Source organism: Ptychodera flava, chromosome 1, assembly GCF_041260155.1.
Source record: "Ptychodera flava strain L36383 chromosome 1, AS_Pfla_20210202, whole genome shotgun sequence".
In the NCBI taxonomy this organism is placed as follows: Eukaryota; Metazoa; Hemichordata; class Enteropneusta; family Ptychoderidae; genus Ptychodera; species Ptychodera flava.
This window is the reverse complement of record NC_091928.1, coordinates 43,710,767-43,730,180: the sequence shown is the minus strand read 5'-3', so window position 1 is coordinate 43,730,180 and position 19,414 is coordinate 43,710,767. Positions and strand designations below refer to the sequence as shown.

The 19,414-nt window shown below is 37.9% G+C and overlaps 1 protein-coding gene across 1 annotated transcript in view; it reads left to right on the top strand.

Moving 5' to 3' along the window:
- LOC139138416 (cytosolic non-specific dipeptidase-like) overlaps positions 1-19,414 on the top strand; it is a 73,594-nt gene that overhangs the window by 25,415 nt on the left and 28,765 nt on the right. The window contains exons 4-7 of the mRNA XM_070706800.1: positions 556-726; positions 15,045-15,200; positions 16,647-16,727; positions 17,925-17,998. Coding sequence (XP_070562901.1) covers positions 556-726; positions 15,045-15,200; positions 16,647-16,727; positions 17,925-17,998 — 482 coding nt within the window. The remainder of the gene's footprint in view (positions 1-555; positions 727-15,044; positions 15,201-16,646; positions 16,728-17,924; positions 17,999-19,414) is intronic.

Genomic DNA, 19,414 nt, shown 5'->3' with positions numbered 1-19,414 from the left:
ATGAACTTAAAAGTGTTTATTGAAATTATGATGAAATCTGCAATTTTGAATTTTTGGGGCAATTTTTTCCATTTTTGGTCAAAAAATGTGTTTCTCAAAAAGTACTGGTCTAACAGCTTTGAAATATGGTATACAGGTTTCTATAGATGAACCAAATTTAATCTTTTGAAATTATGATGAAATCTGCAATTTTTGTTTTTGGGGGCAATTGTTGCCATTTTTGGTCAAAAATTTTACTCTCAAAAAACTACTCATCAGATAGCTTTGGTTGACATGTTCTTAGGGATGATCTGATGTGATATATTCAAAGTATGATGAAATCTTCAATTGTGTATTTTTTGCAGCTATTTTAGCCACTTTTTTCTGGCCACTGCATTGAGCTATCAAAGATTTCCACCTTCTTCATCAACATGTATCAAAAATAGTTATTCTCTACATAAACACAGCGGAGCTATATCGGCCGCTAGGTCGCTTGTCTATAAACCTGTTGATCCACAAACACAGCTTCTCAATATTCTATGACGTAGATACAGTATTATCTCTGTGAATTTATAGGAGATTGAAAGACTGGGAGGAACAGTGGAGCTTGCCGACGTCGGTATGCAGACTCTACCCGATGGAACCACACTTCCATTGCCGCCAGTTTTGCTGGGAATCATGGGCAACGATCCCAAGAAGAAGACGCTGTGCATCTACGGACATCTGGACGTTCAACCAGCTAAGAAGGTAAGTGAGAAGAATGGAAGAAGGGTAGTTACTGAGTTAGAACAGGAATAGCTGTCCCAGGCAGGAACGACAGAGTTATGTTGGAAGAGAGAAAGCATACAGCTGAAGTCAATAGGGCTGATCATGTTCGTTCAAGCAATAAACTATACCTCAGACACGGGTATTGCACAAAATTTTGAGCAGTTCACGATGTATGTACATGACAAAAGTTTCTTACCATGAACTCGCAAGTTTTTAAGGTGTTAAAATGCATGAAACGTGTAATCGTACACGCGAGTGCGGTTATGTCACGCGCAGTACTTTTATCACGTACGTGTTTTCTTGCCGAGGGTGATATGCCCGCACATCGAGTTGTGGTGCGCCACCAACGGTGGGTAGCTTGGACTTGGAAACGTCCGTCTGTGTGTTCATTTTGCTGCATGCAGTGTGGTTCTACATTTCGTTTGATGCCGATCGATTTGCTTCTCTCCTACATTACGCTAGCCTGTCGGGCTATTAGTAGGCACAAAATATACTTGCACGTCGGTAAAACTGCTAGCCGGTGAGCTCTGGGTAGTGGATCCGCTCATCCCTGGTATTTACATGAGCGAGAGCGAGTACGTATATGGAGTGAACTGTTCAAAACAGAATGGAATACCTGTTGCTGAGTTGGTTTATTGCTTTTATATCATAACAGCATATTGACATTCTGTCATGAAAGTTTGAAAATGAATTTTGTCCAGCTGACAGCTAGGGTGTGTACCTACTGTGCTTTATCACAAATGTAGCACACATATTTTCGTTGGACATTGCACACCGTCAGACTACCGGTACTTTATGTTGATGGAGAAACTGTATTTTAAGTGCAGAACAGGTAAAAAAAAAGGGAAAATATTTCCATAGTGACATTCAATTGTATCTTCAGGTTCTCCAGAACTGTCTTTCAATAATCAACAATTGTCTACTTGCTCATATGTATCCTAGAAATATTTCACCCCAATAGAATTATGAAATTAACCATATCACCATAGTATCAAGCACTTGGGTCCGACTCATCCAGGTGACAGAATAAGGTGTGTTCAGTGAAAGGACAAACAAGGAGGTGATGATGAGTGATCGTCGGTAGATAACAGAGTATTCAAGTTTTTTGACCTCCGGCAACTCTTGATGCCTTTGAAGGAGAAACACCTCCGGTGTAAGAGTCCTGAACTAATTGTAGTATCATTGGCTAATTATGCCACACACCCCAGGTTCTGATTGGTCAAAATGTTGCTAAGAGTATTTACCTTTGACCTGTACCGGTACTTGCAAACATGGTCTTGCTCATGCCTTTCGCTGCAATCAAGGGGGAAAAGAGCGTAAAGAACAAGGTTGTTCGTGCCTTGAAATTAAAAGACTTCAACTTTTGCTAAATTTCTTCAAAGAAAATATTAAACTAAAAGCACTATAAGCTGTATCTTTGGCTATTTTTTCAGGACTTTTGTTTTGTGGTTTGCCTACACTTTCTGCAGTGAATCCCCAAACTGTAATTTAATGCCAAGTATTTAGCTTATCAACACAACCTACCGGTATATGCATATAATCTACATTGTTACTGTTGAAAATTGCATTCAATCCGGAATAGAATTCATGTGTGAACAATAAACAATGATCACTACACACATACAAGCTGTGTTGACAAAAAGAATACTCGAAATTTCAGCATGACAAACGGATTAGGGTCAGACACGTAGTTGATATACAGAAGCAGAATACTGAAAAACTTGCCACAAGTTACAGCTATGTCACTTTAAACCATCCCCTTTGAAAATCAAGAAAATGAATAAGGGGTCAGCGTGCAAAATTTGGTACTAGAGAAACTAATTACCCCATACCGGTATTTTATGACTATTAAAATTCCAAATGGCCGCCACCCCTGTGTTAACTCTATGGGGAAAGATAAAATTTTTTATTTTTGATTTTCACTAAAGTAAGCTGGTGTAGATCATAATGATATCGTAAAAGTTTGAGGGTCTAAAGATCTGTCCCTCAACAGCATTCTACCTTAATTAACAAGTTCTTGAAAGCAATAAATTCCTTTCAAACAGAAATAAGCAACAAAACAACTCATTTTAAAGGCCCACTAGCTATATCTTTTAGCATTATTTTTTGTGATTTTACTTCCAAACTAAAACAAGTTTGTGGGAATGTACTCATTGAGGGGTGTTTATACAAGTATAATAAACTGTCCACTGGGACTGCATTTGTAATTTTGTGCAAGGTAAATAATAAACGTTTGCCCAAACATAAAATGGCGCCCTCATGCAAATAAAGCCAAAAAACACTGTATGTCGTGCATATATGCATTAGAACGTGATCTCACAAAAACAACAGAGTAGACCAATATAATGCATAGTGCTGAATGTTTTCCACTGGGACATCATATGCTTTATTAGTCTCCACGGACACCGTCCTGGGGGACTTATAGGTTTGGTCATGTCCGTGCGTCCGTGCGTGCGTGCGTCCGTCCGTTCACGCAGATATCTCAGAGACGCCTGGAGCGATTTCGTTCAAACTTGGTACAAGGATAGTACCCTACCTCATACAGATGCACGTCGATTTGTTTTACAATGCGATCAAATTTGGCCGTGTTAGAGGACTTTTTAGTTTTCACCTCCATAGACTCCCATGTATAAGGCAGTCCATAGACTCCCATGTATAAGGCAGTCCATAGACTCCCATGTATAAGGCAGTCCATAGACTCCCATGTATAAGGCAGTCCATAGACTCCCATGTATAAGGCCAAGAAAAATAAAAATTTAGTTTCTCATCGTATTCATATTGCAAAAAGGATGCAGTGACACAGTTTTTAGTCCCCACAGATAAAGTCCAGGAGCTCATAGATTGGGTCATGTCAGTCCGTGAGTCTATCCATGTGAGTCCATCCGTTCACGCAGATATCTCAGACACTTTGACAAAATGTCACGTGACCTTGGTGACCTTTGACCTCAAATATACATATTTGTCCATAACTCAGTAACCACAAGTGCTAAACCTTTCATATATGGTATGATGGGACACCCTATGACGCCACATATTGTACCTCATTAATTATGTGCATATCTAATTCTGAGCGAGCCAATAGAGCTAGAGGTCTGATTTTTGGTATATATGGATAACTTAGCAATACAATTTTTTTGACAAAATGTCACGTGACCTTGGTGACCTTTCACCTCAAATATACATATTTGTCTATAACTCAGTAATCACTAATGCTACACCCTTCATATTTGGTATGATGGGACACCTTATGACGCCACATATTGTTCTTCATTAATTATGTGCATATCTAATTTTGAGCGAGCCAATAGAGCCAGAGGTCTGATTTTTGGTATGTAGGGATAACTTAGCAATACAATTTTTTTGACAAAATGTCACGTGACCTCGGTGACCTTTGACCTCAAATATACATATTTGTCCATAACTCAGTAACCACAAGTGCTACACCCTTCATATTTGGTATGATGGGACACCTTATGATGCCACATATTGTTCCTCATTAATTATGCACATATCTAATTTTGAGCGAGCCAATAGAGCTAGGTCTGATTTTTAGTATGTAGGGATAACTTGGCAATACAATTATTTTGACAAAATGTCACGTGACCTCGGTGACCTTTCACCTCAAATATACATATTTGTCCAAAACTCAGTAACCACAAGTGCTACACCCTTCATATTTGGTATGATGGGACACCTTATGATGCCTCATATTGTACCTCATTAATTATGTGCATATCTAATTTTGAGCAAGCCAATAGAGGTAAATGTTTGATTCTTGGTATATAGGGATAGACTATAGGATAGAATTTTTTGACAAAATGTCATGTGACCTCGATAACCTTTTACCTAAAATACACGATTATGTCAATAAATAAGTAACCACAAGTGCTATGTCCTTTATATTTAGTAGGATGGGAGACCTTATGACAACACATGCTTACTCGTTAATTATGCCCATATATAATTGTGGGCAAGGCAATAGAGCTAGATGTCTGAATATATGGATTAATTAGCAATACAATGTTTTTTTTCAAAATGTCACGTGACCTTGATGACCTTTGACCTTGAATATGCATATATATGCATAACTCAAGTTCTATACGCTTTAATTTTGATAGGATAATAGACCTTAAGATGTCACATCTTGTACCTCATTTATTATGCACATATGTATTTCTTGGCTGGCCAATACAGCTAGAGGTCTGATCTTTTTTCCGATTTAGAACCATAACTTAGACATGCCTCTTGTTTCAAATCGGGAACAATGACATAGACCTATGTGTCCATAGATCTGAACATATACACTCCAGTGATGCTTCTTAATGACCTCATTTCCCTGCCCCATCAAGACTAATACTCCCATTACAAGTGGGACTATGTCATTGTCAATTATTTGTTTTCTTTGTAATATTACCAGTTTTTAAAAATGACAGGAAATCAAAATAACGGTTAAAATTTAAATTTACTTGTCCAATTTTTCAGTAGTAAAAGACTATATCCTTTAATTTGATAGAATTTAAAGAAAACCAGAGAAAATAGAAAGCCTTTTTCAGGTCAACAAATTTCAAGAGTTACAGCTACAGAGGCTTTAATATATTGCTACTTTGCAAATGAACGGAACTTGAACAGAAGCCTGTGTGAGGGAAGGGTACACAGGAAAAACACTAACTTCTAAAAGTGTCCACACTTACAGAATTAATGTACCGGTAATTTCTTCTTCTCGTTGTGTAAGGCAATTTTGCAGATTAATGTGCTGTACCGTAGTTACCATCTGTGAAATCTTCCATGCTGAAAAAGATTTTCTCTTGCAAAGTAGTATAGCTTGCCGACAACAATTTTTGGTTTATGTACAAAATACTAGTTGTTTTCAAATATCAGTTCAAGTAATTTCGATTACAATGTACAGCACTCTTTCAGATAGTATGCGCCTTGAAAATGAAAGACTTAAACTTTTGCTCAAACTTTCCTCAAGGAATCGTTCCACCGTTCTCTTTCACAATCAAGAATAAAAAGCAGGGGTCACCATGCAAATTTTTGTACCAGAGAAACAAATTACCGAAGATTTACCGACATATAAAATTCAAAATGGCCGCCACACCTGTGTTGATTCTGTGCTAAAAAATGAAATTTTATTTTCAAAAAAACTTAAGACGGTGAAAGTTTTTCTTTCTCCAAGAACTTTAAAATGAGCCCCAGATCAGAAAAGAATTGGAAAGTTTGAGAGTTTGAATATCTGTCCCCGAGGCGTACTCTACCATAACATAAGGTAATGGCACAATACCGGTATTTCTGTATTTGTTTTTCAGTACAAATACAATACTCCCACCCTCTGGTGCAAGGAAACCATGGTACATCTATTTAACAATGATCGTTATTCTGACATGTTTTGTTCGAATTTGATGCGGAGAGATCCAGGCTACAGGTTAGGGTATCAAATAGATATCAAAACCCTTTCACTGATTATACAGCGTATTTTTATTCAATCACACTTTCGGTCAGTACACCCGAAAGTGTTGTATCTGGGTTGAAGTCACTGCAACAAAGTTAGTCGTGAGTAAAGTCTTATAACCTGATTTAAAGTCATATTGAAATTTGTTGAGGAGACCTTTTAACTTGACCCTTTGAGTGCCATAATTTTTCTCCCAAGAAATTTAATTGCAACATTATACCAATTTTTATGAAATTTTTCGAAATTTTTTTGATAATTTTGGACCAAATAGACAATACATTCATTGGCGTCAGTTTTTTTGTCCAAATATTGGTAAAAATCTGAAAATATTGACTTTGGTTTCTTTTATAAAGGCAACAAAAATTGACATTGGTGGTGAAAAGGTTAAACATCGTATTGTCTCAAAGTTGTGATAAACTATCAGAAACTAGACTCCAGTCAAAACTGAAGAATACTGGGTTACAAGCAGGCACAATTTACTAATCGACATAAAACTAGGGGGTCCAGTTGTACCACTCAGGCTGTTGGAGGGCATTGAGAGAGTAACATTGTTTTCATGATGAAGAATGGGCAAAGTCTCAATCAGAGAAAGATGTGAATTATTTGTTTTGGAGCCTGTGCATGTCTTGCAATATTAAACTCCAGTACATCGCAATAAATCTACTCAATGCATTCAAAAAGTTTTGTTCACGGAATTGTAGCAAAGTCTACTGGTATAGGAATATAGAGCCCTGAAAAAGGAAGATTGCATTTTTGCAGTATATGGCAAAATGGAAGTGAGATTCTCCTAGCATTCATGGTGTATACAGCCAGGTTCTGGAAGGCAGTCAATAGTGTTTATTCAAACTCTGATGTGTTCAAATTTGAGACACATGAGTTTGTAATGGTCATGTAGTAAAGAAAACAGAAGATAGAGAGAATTCCAACCAAAGATGATGTAACTGCAGCTCTGTTTATCTGTTGAGTGCCTGATAACAGCCTGAATGTATAAGCGTGTATATTTTTAAAGTTTAATTTTTAAATTTTAGAGGTGCATCCATCATTAGCATTGATAAAATTCAACTTGTTGGTTGAGAAAAGGATTAATCAACTAAATGCCTGCAAAAACACCAACTTATGTAAGTGAACATGCTACCTACATAACTATCTGGATGATGTGTAGTAGGTCAGACTAGATAAGGTACTGCTGTATTAAATTTCACTGTAACATTTTACCAATTTTTGTGAATTTTTCTGTAATTTTTTAATAGTTTTGGACCAAATCAATGTAACTTTTCACTGGCTACAATTTTCTACCAAAATTTTGGGGAAAATTTCGAGGAATAAAATTATATACCGGTAGACTCGAAATAAGTTGTTACTGTTATAGGCAACAAACTTCAACTGCAGGACTTTGGCACTTAGGCTACATGACCAGTACTGCTGACTTTTCATGATTTGTTCTTCTCTAATGTCAACAACAGTTTCTTTTCTACTCCCTAAAGTATGACAAAATGCACAATATTCATCATGTCATCCGAACCTGTGCATGTTTTAAATGCATTTCTATCTTGAATTGCGGTTCAGACTAGAATTAAATTTCTACGGTATATCCAGTTCACATTTTGTTTGTCTAAATCAATGGTTCCATAAGGAGGTTTCTAGCTCTGAAATAGTGGAATGCAACACAGTTAAAAATCAAAAAGGTGAACTGGAACTGAAAAATAACACAATTAATAAAATAAATGTATAAAGAAAAATATTTAAAGTAGTCCCAAAACTATGGCATACTTAAGGAAAAAATTGCTTGATAATAACTGTACCAAGAAAGAGAAAAATACAAAATCAAGTTAAAATCAAAAGGGCCAGTAAAAACTTTCATAACTACATAAGATACAGTAATTTTTAAATGATGAGTGATATCTAAGTGAACTGCAATGGGTTTAGAACTGTGGTATTCACTTCAAGTGTTGTGATAGGCTGATGAAGTGATGAACAACAAGGTTGGATTAATAGCCTGGGTGGAACTTTGTTCCGAATACAGTTTTTGACAAGCTTTATAAAAAAGGCAGTCTTGTCTTTCTTGAATGGTTGGCCAGTTAAAGCCCCAGTAGCTGTATCTTTTTACATTTGTGTTTGATGAGGTGATTTGAAATCAAATGCAACTTCCGGGCTGCAACTCAAATATAGCCACCTCATATATTTTGAATTTCAAAAATTTTGGTAAATGTTTGGTATTTTGTTTCTCTACTACCAAACTTTGTATGGTGAACCCATTTTGTTATTCTTAATTTGGTAAGAGAATGGTCGACAGTACAAGTCTTTAGCTTTCGAGGGAAACACTACCTTAAAGGATAGACACACCATAGAAGAAATGCATTCAGCTGAAACATCGCAATCAATTGAATCTTGTGATGTACAGTGTAATTTGAATACACAGGACGAGTAATAGATATTGTCATATGATATTACATGCTTGTGTCGCTCTGTCTATTTTTGACCAAAACTGCAGATGATTCTTGTTGGAAATGTGACAAATTGATCGTAGGTTTGTCTGTGTCATCAGAAATAAGTAATAAGAACACTGCAATTGCTTCATGCATGCTATTTGAGAACATATTTGCCTTAAAGAAATACACGTCTGTCCGCTTCAAATGGTGAAATTGCTTTCATCAGTGATCAATAAAATTGCTGACCAACGAAACAATGATGATTTAATTTTAGGCTACACAAGTCTTGTGTGCCAAATTGGATTAATTGTTAGGTCTCTGCAGGTTAAGGGGGGGGGGGGGTATCTGCCTGTCCTTCAGCATTCAGTAACTCAGCCATGCTTGAAGTGGTTTCATTCAAAAGTACAAAGACAATGTACTATGATGTATATATGCATGTCAATTTACTTTACTTTGTGATATGATCCAATATGGCTGCTTAAAGGCAGCCATTTTGATTCAATTTTTTCACATCCAGAGCCTTTTGGTAAACATGCCTGGAATTTCACTGTAATATTCAGAGTATTTTTCACATATTGTTCAACTGAAAACACACCGCCATACATGGCAGCATTTTTTGTGTAACTCAAAAGATGGTTGCTAACGTTACTGATTAAAGGTCGGTGTTGTTGGTGTGATTGGCTGACTGTTGTGATTTATGAAATTTACAGTGCAAAGCTTAACTGTTACAACAATTTTATACCATTTGTTCCAATGTCTTTGTGTACTTTCATTAGATATTTTGAAAAGATAATTTTATGTTCAAATGTATGTTGAAAACGAAAACAAAAAAGTTCTAGATAAAAAGTTTTAAATAGAGCAATCTCCAGTGATGAAAATCAGAGGACCTATTTGGTAATTTTTTGCTAATGTTTGCCGTTAGCTGATGACTGCAATACCCGTATTTTCACCCACGCATGCATTTTCACAAATCAAATGGAAAAATATTGTAATGATGTTTTTCCCACATAATATTGTTGTTGAAAAAATAGCATGATTAGTTCAGTGTATCTTTGGTGACTCAACACAAATTAGTAATGACACTTTCTTCTGAAGCCCATCTTGTTAATCAATTTCAGAGGAGATTTGATAAAAAGGAAATGAAAAGAAGAAAAGCAATTTGATTGTTTCACAAGATCCTTTCTGAATAATGAAATGGCGGTATTGCTTTGTGTTCCTCATTGCTGTTCTTTCAATATTGCAGAAGCCAATGAAACAAGACGTCATTACAGTATCAAACAGCATTGTCTGGAAGCAAATTGTTCAGGACTTTAAAACACCCCAGTTTGCAAATGATTGCTAATTGAAATCAAAATGATGGTCTACCGTGGTCATGACTCCATACTTATGAAAATTTTGGAATTCTTTGAAATGACAAATTTCCAAAATCTACCTAATTTCTTTATACCTTGTTGGCTTTCAAATATTCAAGCAGCTATACAGTTGATTTAGGGCTCTGTTAAACCCCAAAACCTGATCTATACAGTTTATGTTGGGGCTCTCTTATCCTAAACCTGATCTATCGGTATACAGTTTATTTTGGGGCTATGTTAACCATAAACCCAATCTATTTGGGGCTACAGTATGTTAACCCCAAGGCCCATCAATACAGTTTACGGTGGGGCTTGTTAACCCCTAAACACAATCTTATATAGTATTACCATATTCGGGACAACACTACTATGGGGTTCACATCTAGGCCCAGGGCCGGCCAGAACTAATCCGGCAGAATGTGAGAAGATAAGCTAATCTTTTGTCCGCGTTCACATTACGTTCAACGCTGTCCTAGCCTAGATCATTTGGTAGCGTCTAGCCGACCTTTGACCTTATACAGGTCACAATGGCTGTCTTCGACAACAGGACCATGTTCGTCCTGTTCTGGTTGTTTTTACGATTTTTGCGATTGAGACGGGACAATTTGACCCATCGATCGCTTTTAAACGAGGTATCTGGTATGCAAGAGTTAACTGGTGAACCTCGAACCTAAACTGCAACTGTCCACAACCAAGCCTGCAGCGGGATTTACTGCAGGTCTGCTGCCCATAATCTGGCTAAGTTCTTCGTAAAACATACAGGTCTTTCTTCCCCGACCGCTTGTCCTATTATTATCAGAAACTTTTTTGAATTCGGACTTCAAATGTTTCATCTTACGTTTGCATTGATCTGGGCTACGATCAAACCCATGCTCTGACAAACGCTGTGAGATGATATTGTAGGCGATTCGATCCCTTGACGTGCCGTCCATCAGATTTTTCACCATATCTTCGTTCCAAATGCCTAAAAGACACTTGATTTCTTCCGTAGCCCAGTTGACTCCTCGACTCGCCATGTCTAAAATGATACTGAATCGTCGAATAGGTCAAAGACTACACTGCATGTCAACTACAGAGGGCATCAACTGGGACCTGAGTCGGACAAAACGCGTTCACATACACTGTTTACTGCTCGGCCAGAGACCTGGGTCGGCCACAAACCACCCTCTCGACTAGGACAGAAATTGTCCGGACAGTGGCCAGAACCGTTCACACCTGTTTTTTGGTCGGCCACGAACCTGGCTAGGACAAGGGCCTAGTCTTTTTTGGCTAATGTGAACAGCCTTAGTTAACACCAAATCCAATCCATACAGTTTATGTTTAGGCCCTGCTAACCCTCTAAATTAAAGCCATACAGTTCATTTTCAGGCTATGGTATTCCTGAATCAAATCTATACACTATTGCTTAGGGCTCTGTTAACCCCAAACCCAATCCATACAGTTTATGTTGGGGACCTATAAACCCCAAAAACCATTGATAAAATCACAATCAAAATGTTGAAATCTGTATTTCAGATGTGATGTAGATAGAGAACAGTACCTCAGATGTTAATTACTATGCTGCAACTAAGTTGGTGTTAAAGGGGAATTTCACAAAGGCTGAATTTTACCATGGAGGTAGTAGAGAAGGAGTCACAACTGGGCGGAGATCAAAGGGACCATGTGTTTTGCCGCTGTTTGCCTTACTAACTACTCCATTAGCACCAACGGGACTTGCGAACGTGTTTTCTCGGATTTACCAAACAAGATTAAGTTCGTTCGGGGTCGTTCGGGTGTTTCGGCCGTCCCTCAGCAGTTGACACATCTTCAAATATGGCGTCACGTGTCCAAGTGTCGCGTCGGGAAGTTCGAGTCGTTCCACTGATTTTGATGTACACAATGTTAAAGAGGTCGAGGAACAGATAATTTAGGAAGGGAGCTTTGGTATCTGCAAAGGCGCGGAGACTGAGTTGATCATAGCTTGCGATTACAAAAAAAATGCAACTAGGGCCTACATCGTAGACCAGCATTGTTAACACGCCAACTTTTCCAAATCCAGTTCTTGGTTCTTGCCGTGTTTTATCATGTTGTACTGGCATTAATGATAAGGTTAAATAGGAAAGCATAGCTTTTAACTGCTACGTCCATGACTTTAATGAATGGTCGCGACATAAAAACAACATGTACGATGCATTGAAACAAAGCGTCCCAGAGTCGCCTATGTCGTCGCTGGCGGGAAACGCTACAAGTTTAACCCACGCTCACGGCAGTGCTGCAGTCCGCTGCACCATACTCAGTACATGATTGAAAAGTTCGTGATCAGAACTTTCATTCTAACAAGGAAAGGTTCCTGCGATCGAATGTAAAGTATATAAAAAACGACGTTAAAATTACCAAGATTTTGAGAATGAAAAACTTAAATTCCTTGTAACTTCACTTTTCGTGGACGGAACGTGTCAGTTCTCACACTATCATGACGCACTTGACCCAAGCTACACTTATACAGTCTTTGCGCATGCCTTATGACACTGTGGAGAAACTGAGTTGCATTAGCAAACCCAGGTTCATTTCACTCGGTTCGGTTGCGAAGGTACCGTCGGCAACGCAGATGGCGGGAAAGGGGTGTTAAACAATGGACATAAAGGGATTAAACAAATGGTACACAATAGTAATAAACGTAGTTATCTCAGTTGTGACTCCTTCTCTACTACCTCCATGATTTTACGTATGTGCTAACTTTGGCTTCGCTTATTCCGGAAAAAGCTTTTTTTTGCTTTCCATAAATTGTAGGACTTTTTCACAAAAAGGGGTGAAAATGGAGGTGGAAGTTGCAATTTAGGGCTTCATCAACTTAATGTATTCTGAATTATGGGGAAAAGCGCCAAGCTTTGCACTTTCATCACGTAACACGGCACAGACCATTTTCCCCTTCCAATGGGTATGGCATTGTCATTCATGTTAATTGTCATTCACGTTCACACCAGACAGTGCGTATTTGCATAACTATTGTTTACAGTATGTTATCCAAATACACAGCCTGGCGTGAAGGTGAGTGAATGGACAATGCCATACCCATCGGAAGATGGTCCGTGCCATATCACGTGATGAAAACGCCAAACTTTGCGCTTTTTCACATGATTCAAAATACATTGAGTTGATGAAGCACTAAACTGCAACTTTCGCCACTTTTTTTATCCGTTTTTTAAAAACTTGCGTGAGTTAAAGACTGCAAAAATGGCCTTTCTGGAATAAGCGACCCTAAAGCTAGCACATGTAAAAGTCAGCCTTTTGGTGAACTTCCCCTTTAATCTTATGCAGTGTTTATCATTTTTTCCTTTCATGTTTCCAAGCCAAGTTTTCATGTTTCCAAGGCTGGACAGCAGCTATGTGTTGCAAATATCAGTACGAACTTTACACCGACTTTCTAATGCCCCTTTGACAGACGTATATTTTGTTAGAATTTGTTTGTGTCTCAAGGCTCTTTGTTGTAAAAAGATTCATTTCAATTGATTTCCTGGTCCTGTGGAAGATTAGCACGCCTCCGCTTCAAATCATGACCTTTAAGTCAATTGCCTGTTTTGCAGGAACCCAGATGGGTTCCACTGTCAGTGGTATCAGCATTTCCATGGTAACTTGTCGATTGAAGTTTACACTGGTGTGAAACATTAGAAGACAGATGATAATTACTAGCCACAGTAGAAGGGCACTAATTGACAACCATACATTCATCAGTAAACTGTGGTGTGGGAATTTTGTTGTTGTTTGACACTAAATACATGCATCACAAGATATCAAAATTCAGAGGAATTTTCATTGAAACACCTACTATTTTAGCTTGCCAATACAGTATCTATACATTTTCAGCCATGTCTTACGCCCCTGTGCCATGCAAAAACGTCTAATTCTTAAATGTGGATGTTGCTGGCAGCGCAAACTTTTTGATTAAAATACCTTCAGGACCAGCTCCCACAAAGTTATTCCAATGCGTACAAAACTGGAGGGAAATACCGTTTCTTGGGCCCTATAAGCATTGACAGCAATTTAGCCATCATAAAACACAGAAAAAGAAAGTTGCGTCCAAATGCTGATGCTCACCTAGCTATGTCTTATTGAAAGTGGGACAAAACAGTGTTTGTACCATATCCTACATTTGGTTTTGTGCCCCGGGGACAGATATTCAGGCCCTCAAATTTCTACAATTCTTTCCTGATCTAGCACTTGTTTGGGCTCATTTTAAAGCTCTTGGAGAAAGAAAAACTTTTACTGTCTTAGTTTTTTGAAAATCCAAAATTTAATTTATATTTCCCCCATAGACTTAACACAGGGATGGCGGCCATTTTGAATTTCAAATATTGCAAAATGTTTGGTAATTTGTTTCGCTAGCTCCAAATTCTGAACAGTGACCCCTGATTTCTATTGTTGATTTGGTTAGAGAATGTTTGAAAGTTTCATTGAGGAAAATTTGAGCAAAAGTTTAAGTCTTTCACATTCGAGGCATATTATACCGGTACCTAAAGAAACATTGTTGGCCATGTTCAAGCCAAAAGTAAGGGCATCTTAGACCAATCTAGCAGATACACAATGAAGATCATTTTAGCTGTGTGGAAGGTGTTCCAATGTACTTTTAGGTGAAACACCCCCACCCCCATGTACTGCTGTGGCAGTGAGACTTTAACACCTCTTGATTTGGGGAGTTGTAGGGAAAATTGAATGATCAAGTTTATTTTTGATAAATCAGTGAACCTAGTACATGCCCTGTACATGTAGCACAATTAGCTGGTATATGTGTATGTTTTTTGTACATGTATGCTGGTCATATTCTTTTTTGCTAACATTCACATGGACCTATCAGAAAACGTGGTAGTGTACATCATAAGTATGGGGTACAGGTTGTGTTGACAGTGCAAATAGTGGGTATTTCAACACCCTGGTACAGTGGTGAGGATTACATGTACATTGAGAACTTGTTGTTGATACTTGTATGGAGGAAAAATATTAGGAAAAAGTACATTATGTTGCAGGTACTCGAGCTATGATGAAACAAGATATTTTGATAATAAGATATTGTGTGTTCATGTGTATTTTCAGGAGGATGGCTGGGACACAGAACCCTTTGTGTTGACGGAAATTGATGGAAAGATGTACGGTAGAGGTTCCACTGATGACAAAGGACCTGTACTAGCATGGTTGAACTGCATTGAGGCTTACCAAGCTATCGGTCAAGAAGTTCCTGTGAATCTGAAGGTATGTCTTGGGTAGGAATCAAACTATTGCTTAGCAGGTCGCAAAAATGTTACGTGTATGTCAGTCGGTGTAATGGCAGCTTCATTTTTAACTTCAATCTTTAAATTTTGCAGCTATATAACAGCAAAAGAACTTTTGGAGTGAAAAAAAAGTAGCGTACACCATAAAAGGACTCTTAACCAGTTTGTGTGTGGTTTCATCATATACCTACATTCACGTGCCTGATGTGTAAAGCTATTGGGGAAAGCGCCCTCACAACCGTACATTTGTTTTACGTATCACGCCTCGGCCCGGTGCCCAAATATGGGCAATCACATGCATTTCTGAACTACTTGGATTCTGGTTGCTATGCACATTGCTATCCACAAACATTCCATTCGTACACAAAGCCAGCATGAGATTACGAAAACGTCTACTTGGTCAGATCATACCAGTAGTTGTGTATGGCGACAGTGGAGACGCGACAGTGACATCAGCTTACCGGTATATTTCTAAATTCTAGTGAAATCCTGTGTATACTAAGTGTGTGTCTGTTCAGTATAAATTACAATAATTGACATCATGCTTTTGTCCTTCTTACACCTCGATTTCAGCCCGGATCTCTGTTGGTCATGTACTAGTATGCATGTTGCTTTGAGCGTTTTAGAATTCTGCAGGGAAACAAATGACGTCATTATGTATGTCAGTCCGCGACGGGAAGCGGCCATGGCATTTATGAAAAATTGATACAGATGGCGATGAATTTTTTATATCGCACACATTTTATCTCCCAAACAATGTTGAATATTATGTAAACTACACATTTATTATTCCATAAGGTATATGATAAAACCTTTACGGCCCTGATACAGCTTTTGCGGCCCTTGGTCATACTGCGTACTGGCCCTGGCAAACTGGTGATACACTGAAAGGGCTGTCTTCATTCCTGAATTGGTTCATTCCTGATTGAAAATCCTTAACTTGCATAACTTATTATTGCCACCCCCACCCAAACCCCTCCCATCCCCCTCCCATCCCCGATTTTCAGGTAGAGGGCGACATTCCCCTTGTGAGAGAAACCCGGAGAAAACACTGCACACCTCTGTTTAACTTTGAACCTGACTTTAGTATACCACTTTCGACTGGCATAATCACTTTTTTGCACCAAATGTATGTATGCTCATATGGTGTATGAAAAAATAATTTACCATAAAGTTCTTAAATCATAACTTCATTGTAAGGTAAACAAGGATTGAACTTTCACACCTTGCTGTGATAGTATCCCAATAAATTACCAAACTGGCATGATAAATGAATAATAAGAAGAAAACATAGGATCACACTTAACGCTGATATGATTAGTAGCCAAATGTTACAAACATTCGGTATATATAATAAAATTTGTAGAATTTTATGCAGGTTATTTTTCCCCTAAGTTTTTGCCCAGTATTTTGTGTTTTGTTTCAGTTTGTATTTGAAGGTATGGAAGAGTCTGGATCAGAAGGACTGGATGACTTGTTGTACGCCAAGAAAGAAACATTCCTCAAGGTACTGATGTCATCACTCTTATCTGGTGTCAGCCTGATTTGAACACGAATATGAATATAGCGTGATTTGGACATGAATATGAATAAAGCGTGATTTGAACACGAATATGAATAAAGCGGTATTTGGACATGAATATGAATATGAATCAGGGACACTGTTCAGACTTTTAAACCTTCCCTTTACATGATTCCTTTGGTCTACCATTTGCTTGGGTTCATTGTGAAGCTCATGGTGTAAATAGAATTTTCGCGAGCGTATTTTGTGAAAATGAAGCAATTTTTCTCAGTAGCTTTAACACTGCACAGATAGCAACTGTTTTAAATTTTAGGTGTCAGTAAACATTGGGTAATTTGTACTAAATTTTGCGTGGTGATCTCTGCTTGGTATTCTTGATCTCCAAAGTTTTCATATGGAAATTTTGAACGTAAGTTTGGTAGCTATAAGTTTTTCAATTTCCGTGCGCGTGCGACCTTTATAATGGGACTAAGTTACTGTCGTTTGAAATGTCAGTATTCATGCTTGCTATATTTAGAAATATTGCTTGAATTAGACCGAGAGGTTTGCATAATTTCTTGCAAAGACGTAAGTGCCGAAAAAGGTGCGTCATCAGATCACTTGATACCTCCACTTGATACCTCAGGGGTGTTTGGTTCATTGACACATTGCCTTGGAGTATTATGTGTATAGTGATAAGTGTGATGGGTGGTACATCAGTGTATTTTTACTGTCCAAAGACTGAAGTTCATATCACTTGCAATGACTGCAAAATACTAAAAATGGTATCAAAAATTTCATAACAATCTACCTCTGTTTTGAGCAATCATCATGAAATCTGATTTGGCCATCAAGTCTGAGTTTCAAAACTAAATATGAAATGAAAACCTTTATCCTTATAGTGCAGTTAGTGGTAATACTTAGTATATATTTTACCAGTTTGCTGTGCTAAAACAGCAAACCAAAATGTCCTCAAAAATTTTCCTCCTTTGAAAGTCATGTCATTGCCAACGTGATGGAGCGTTATCTGGTGTAAACAGCTATTTTTAATGACTTTTTTTGAAACTTTCGGTTCTCATTATCAAATTCCAATGTAATACTAGACCATCTGCCAGCAAGTCCAAAACTTTTAATGTGCTCAATTACGATTTAATTATCGACATTTTTATTATCAGTTACATAGAACTTATTTTCAATCTGCAGGGTGTAGATTACGTCTGCATTTCTGACAATTACTGGCTCGGAAAGAATAAACCCTGTATTACATATGGACTTAGGTGAGTGGAGAAATCACAAACATTGAATCTCACACTATACCGGTACATCCACAGCCTCTCAACATACAATGTGAAGTCACATCATACTACATACATACTGATAAGAAAAGCAGGGCGCAATTTGCTGATATAATCTAAAACCAAGTTGATAGTTTAATTCTCTTTAGAGCCGGGATATCACATATATGTGCGCATTGTTTGGTTGGAAGGATCCAAAATGTGGTAACAGTATAGAACAGTACATCCATAGAAAAGCTGTATGCAGTTTTTAAAGTTTTTTTTTGTACACCCAATCCATGCTTTATCACCCCCAATTCCCTATAATTAGGTCCGCAATCAGCATTTTTAGCAATAGGTTTGGGCCAAACCAAGGTGGTGAAAGGTTTAAAACCTGCAAAAATCACAGTGTGCATTTCTGGAAAGAAATTTAGTGGAGGAAATTCAGTAGTAATTTGTTTCTAAAATTCAAACTAATTGAAGCTTTATTCACCCTTTGTATTACAGAATTGCAGATTTATTCACCCTGTGTACTACAGAATTGCAGATTTATTCACCCTGTGTATTACAGCAAAGATCATATACAATTAGCTGTATTCAACTGTTTTACGAACCAAACACTGCCGACAAAGTGCACAGCAGTCAGTGAAAAATTTGCTGATTAATTTGTGCACAAGTTTGCCCCAAAACGTAATATTGTACAGGAATTAAAGGGATTCGGTCACCTGTTTTTTAATAGCCAATCACAGATTTTACGCGGGTGGCCGCTTTTTAAAAAGGGCGCCCCATCATGACAAGCCATAGCATACTTAGCAGAGTCGTCTGCATGACCTTTGACATATCAAATATGGAGGACCGACAGCTCCATTGCAGCTACAAGTAGACTGGGTTTCTGCGTCAGTTGGGTCACATCCCTTTACCCCTTCATTTACTTTATTCAGACCGGCTTCAATTGCACAAATAGGGCTATAGCCGACTGTTTGTTCAGTCCATGGTTCATCGTATCGACTAAAACATCTCAACTTTGCAGTAAAGAAAATGGCATCCTTGACAACAATACAGTCACAGTACATACGCTAAGCCCCGCTCCCTTTACCATATATGGAATATGCAAATTTACAGTGACCGTGTACCTTTAAGGCAGGTGCAATTGGGTCCCTTTCTATTGGCAAAAGGCATTATTCTACAACCATCTCTGTATTAACAAACCCACAATCCTGATCACAGTGGTGCCATGTGGACAAAGATCTGCAGTGAATATAAGGGTATGGTTGTAAGCTTCGTGATACAATACATGGAGGACATAAAAAGGAGCTAGTACTGTAAAACACTTTGAATTAGCTACATGCTCTTTAGCGATTTTGGATTTGCATTACAATCAGCGGGTTTTTAATTTAGCTGAAAAGACATCTTGACCAT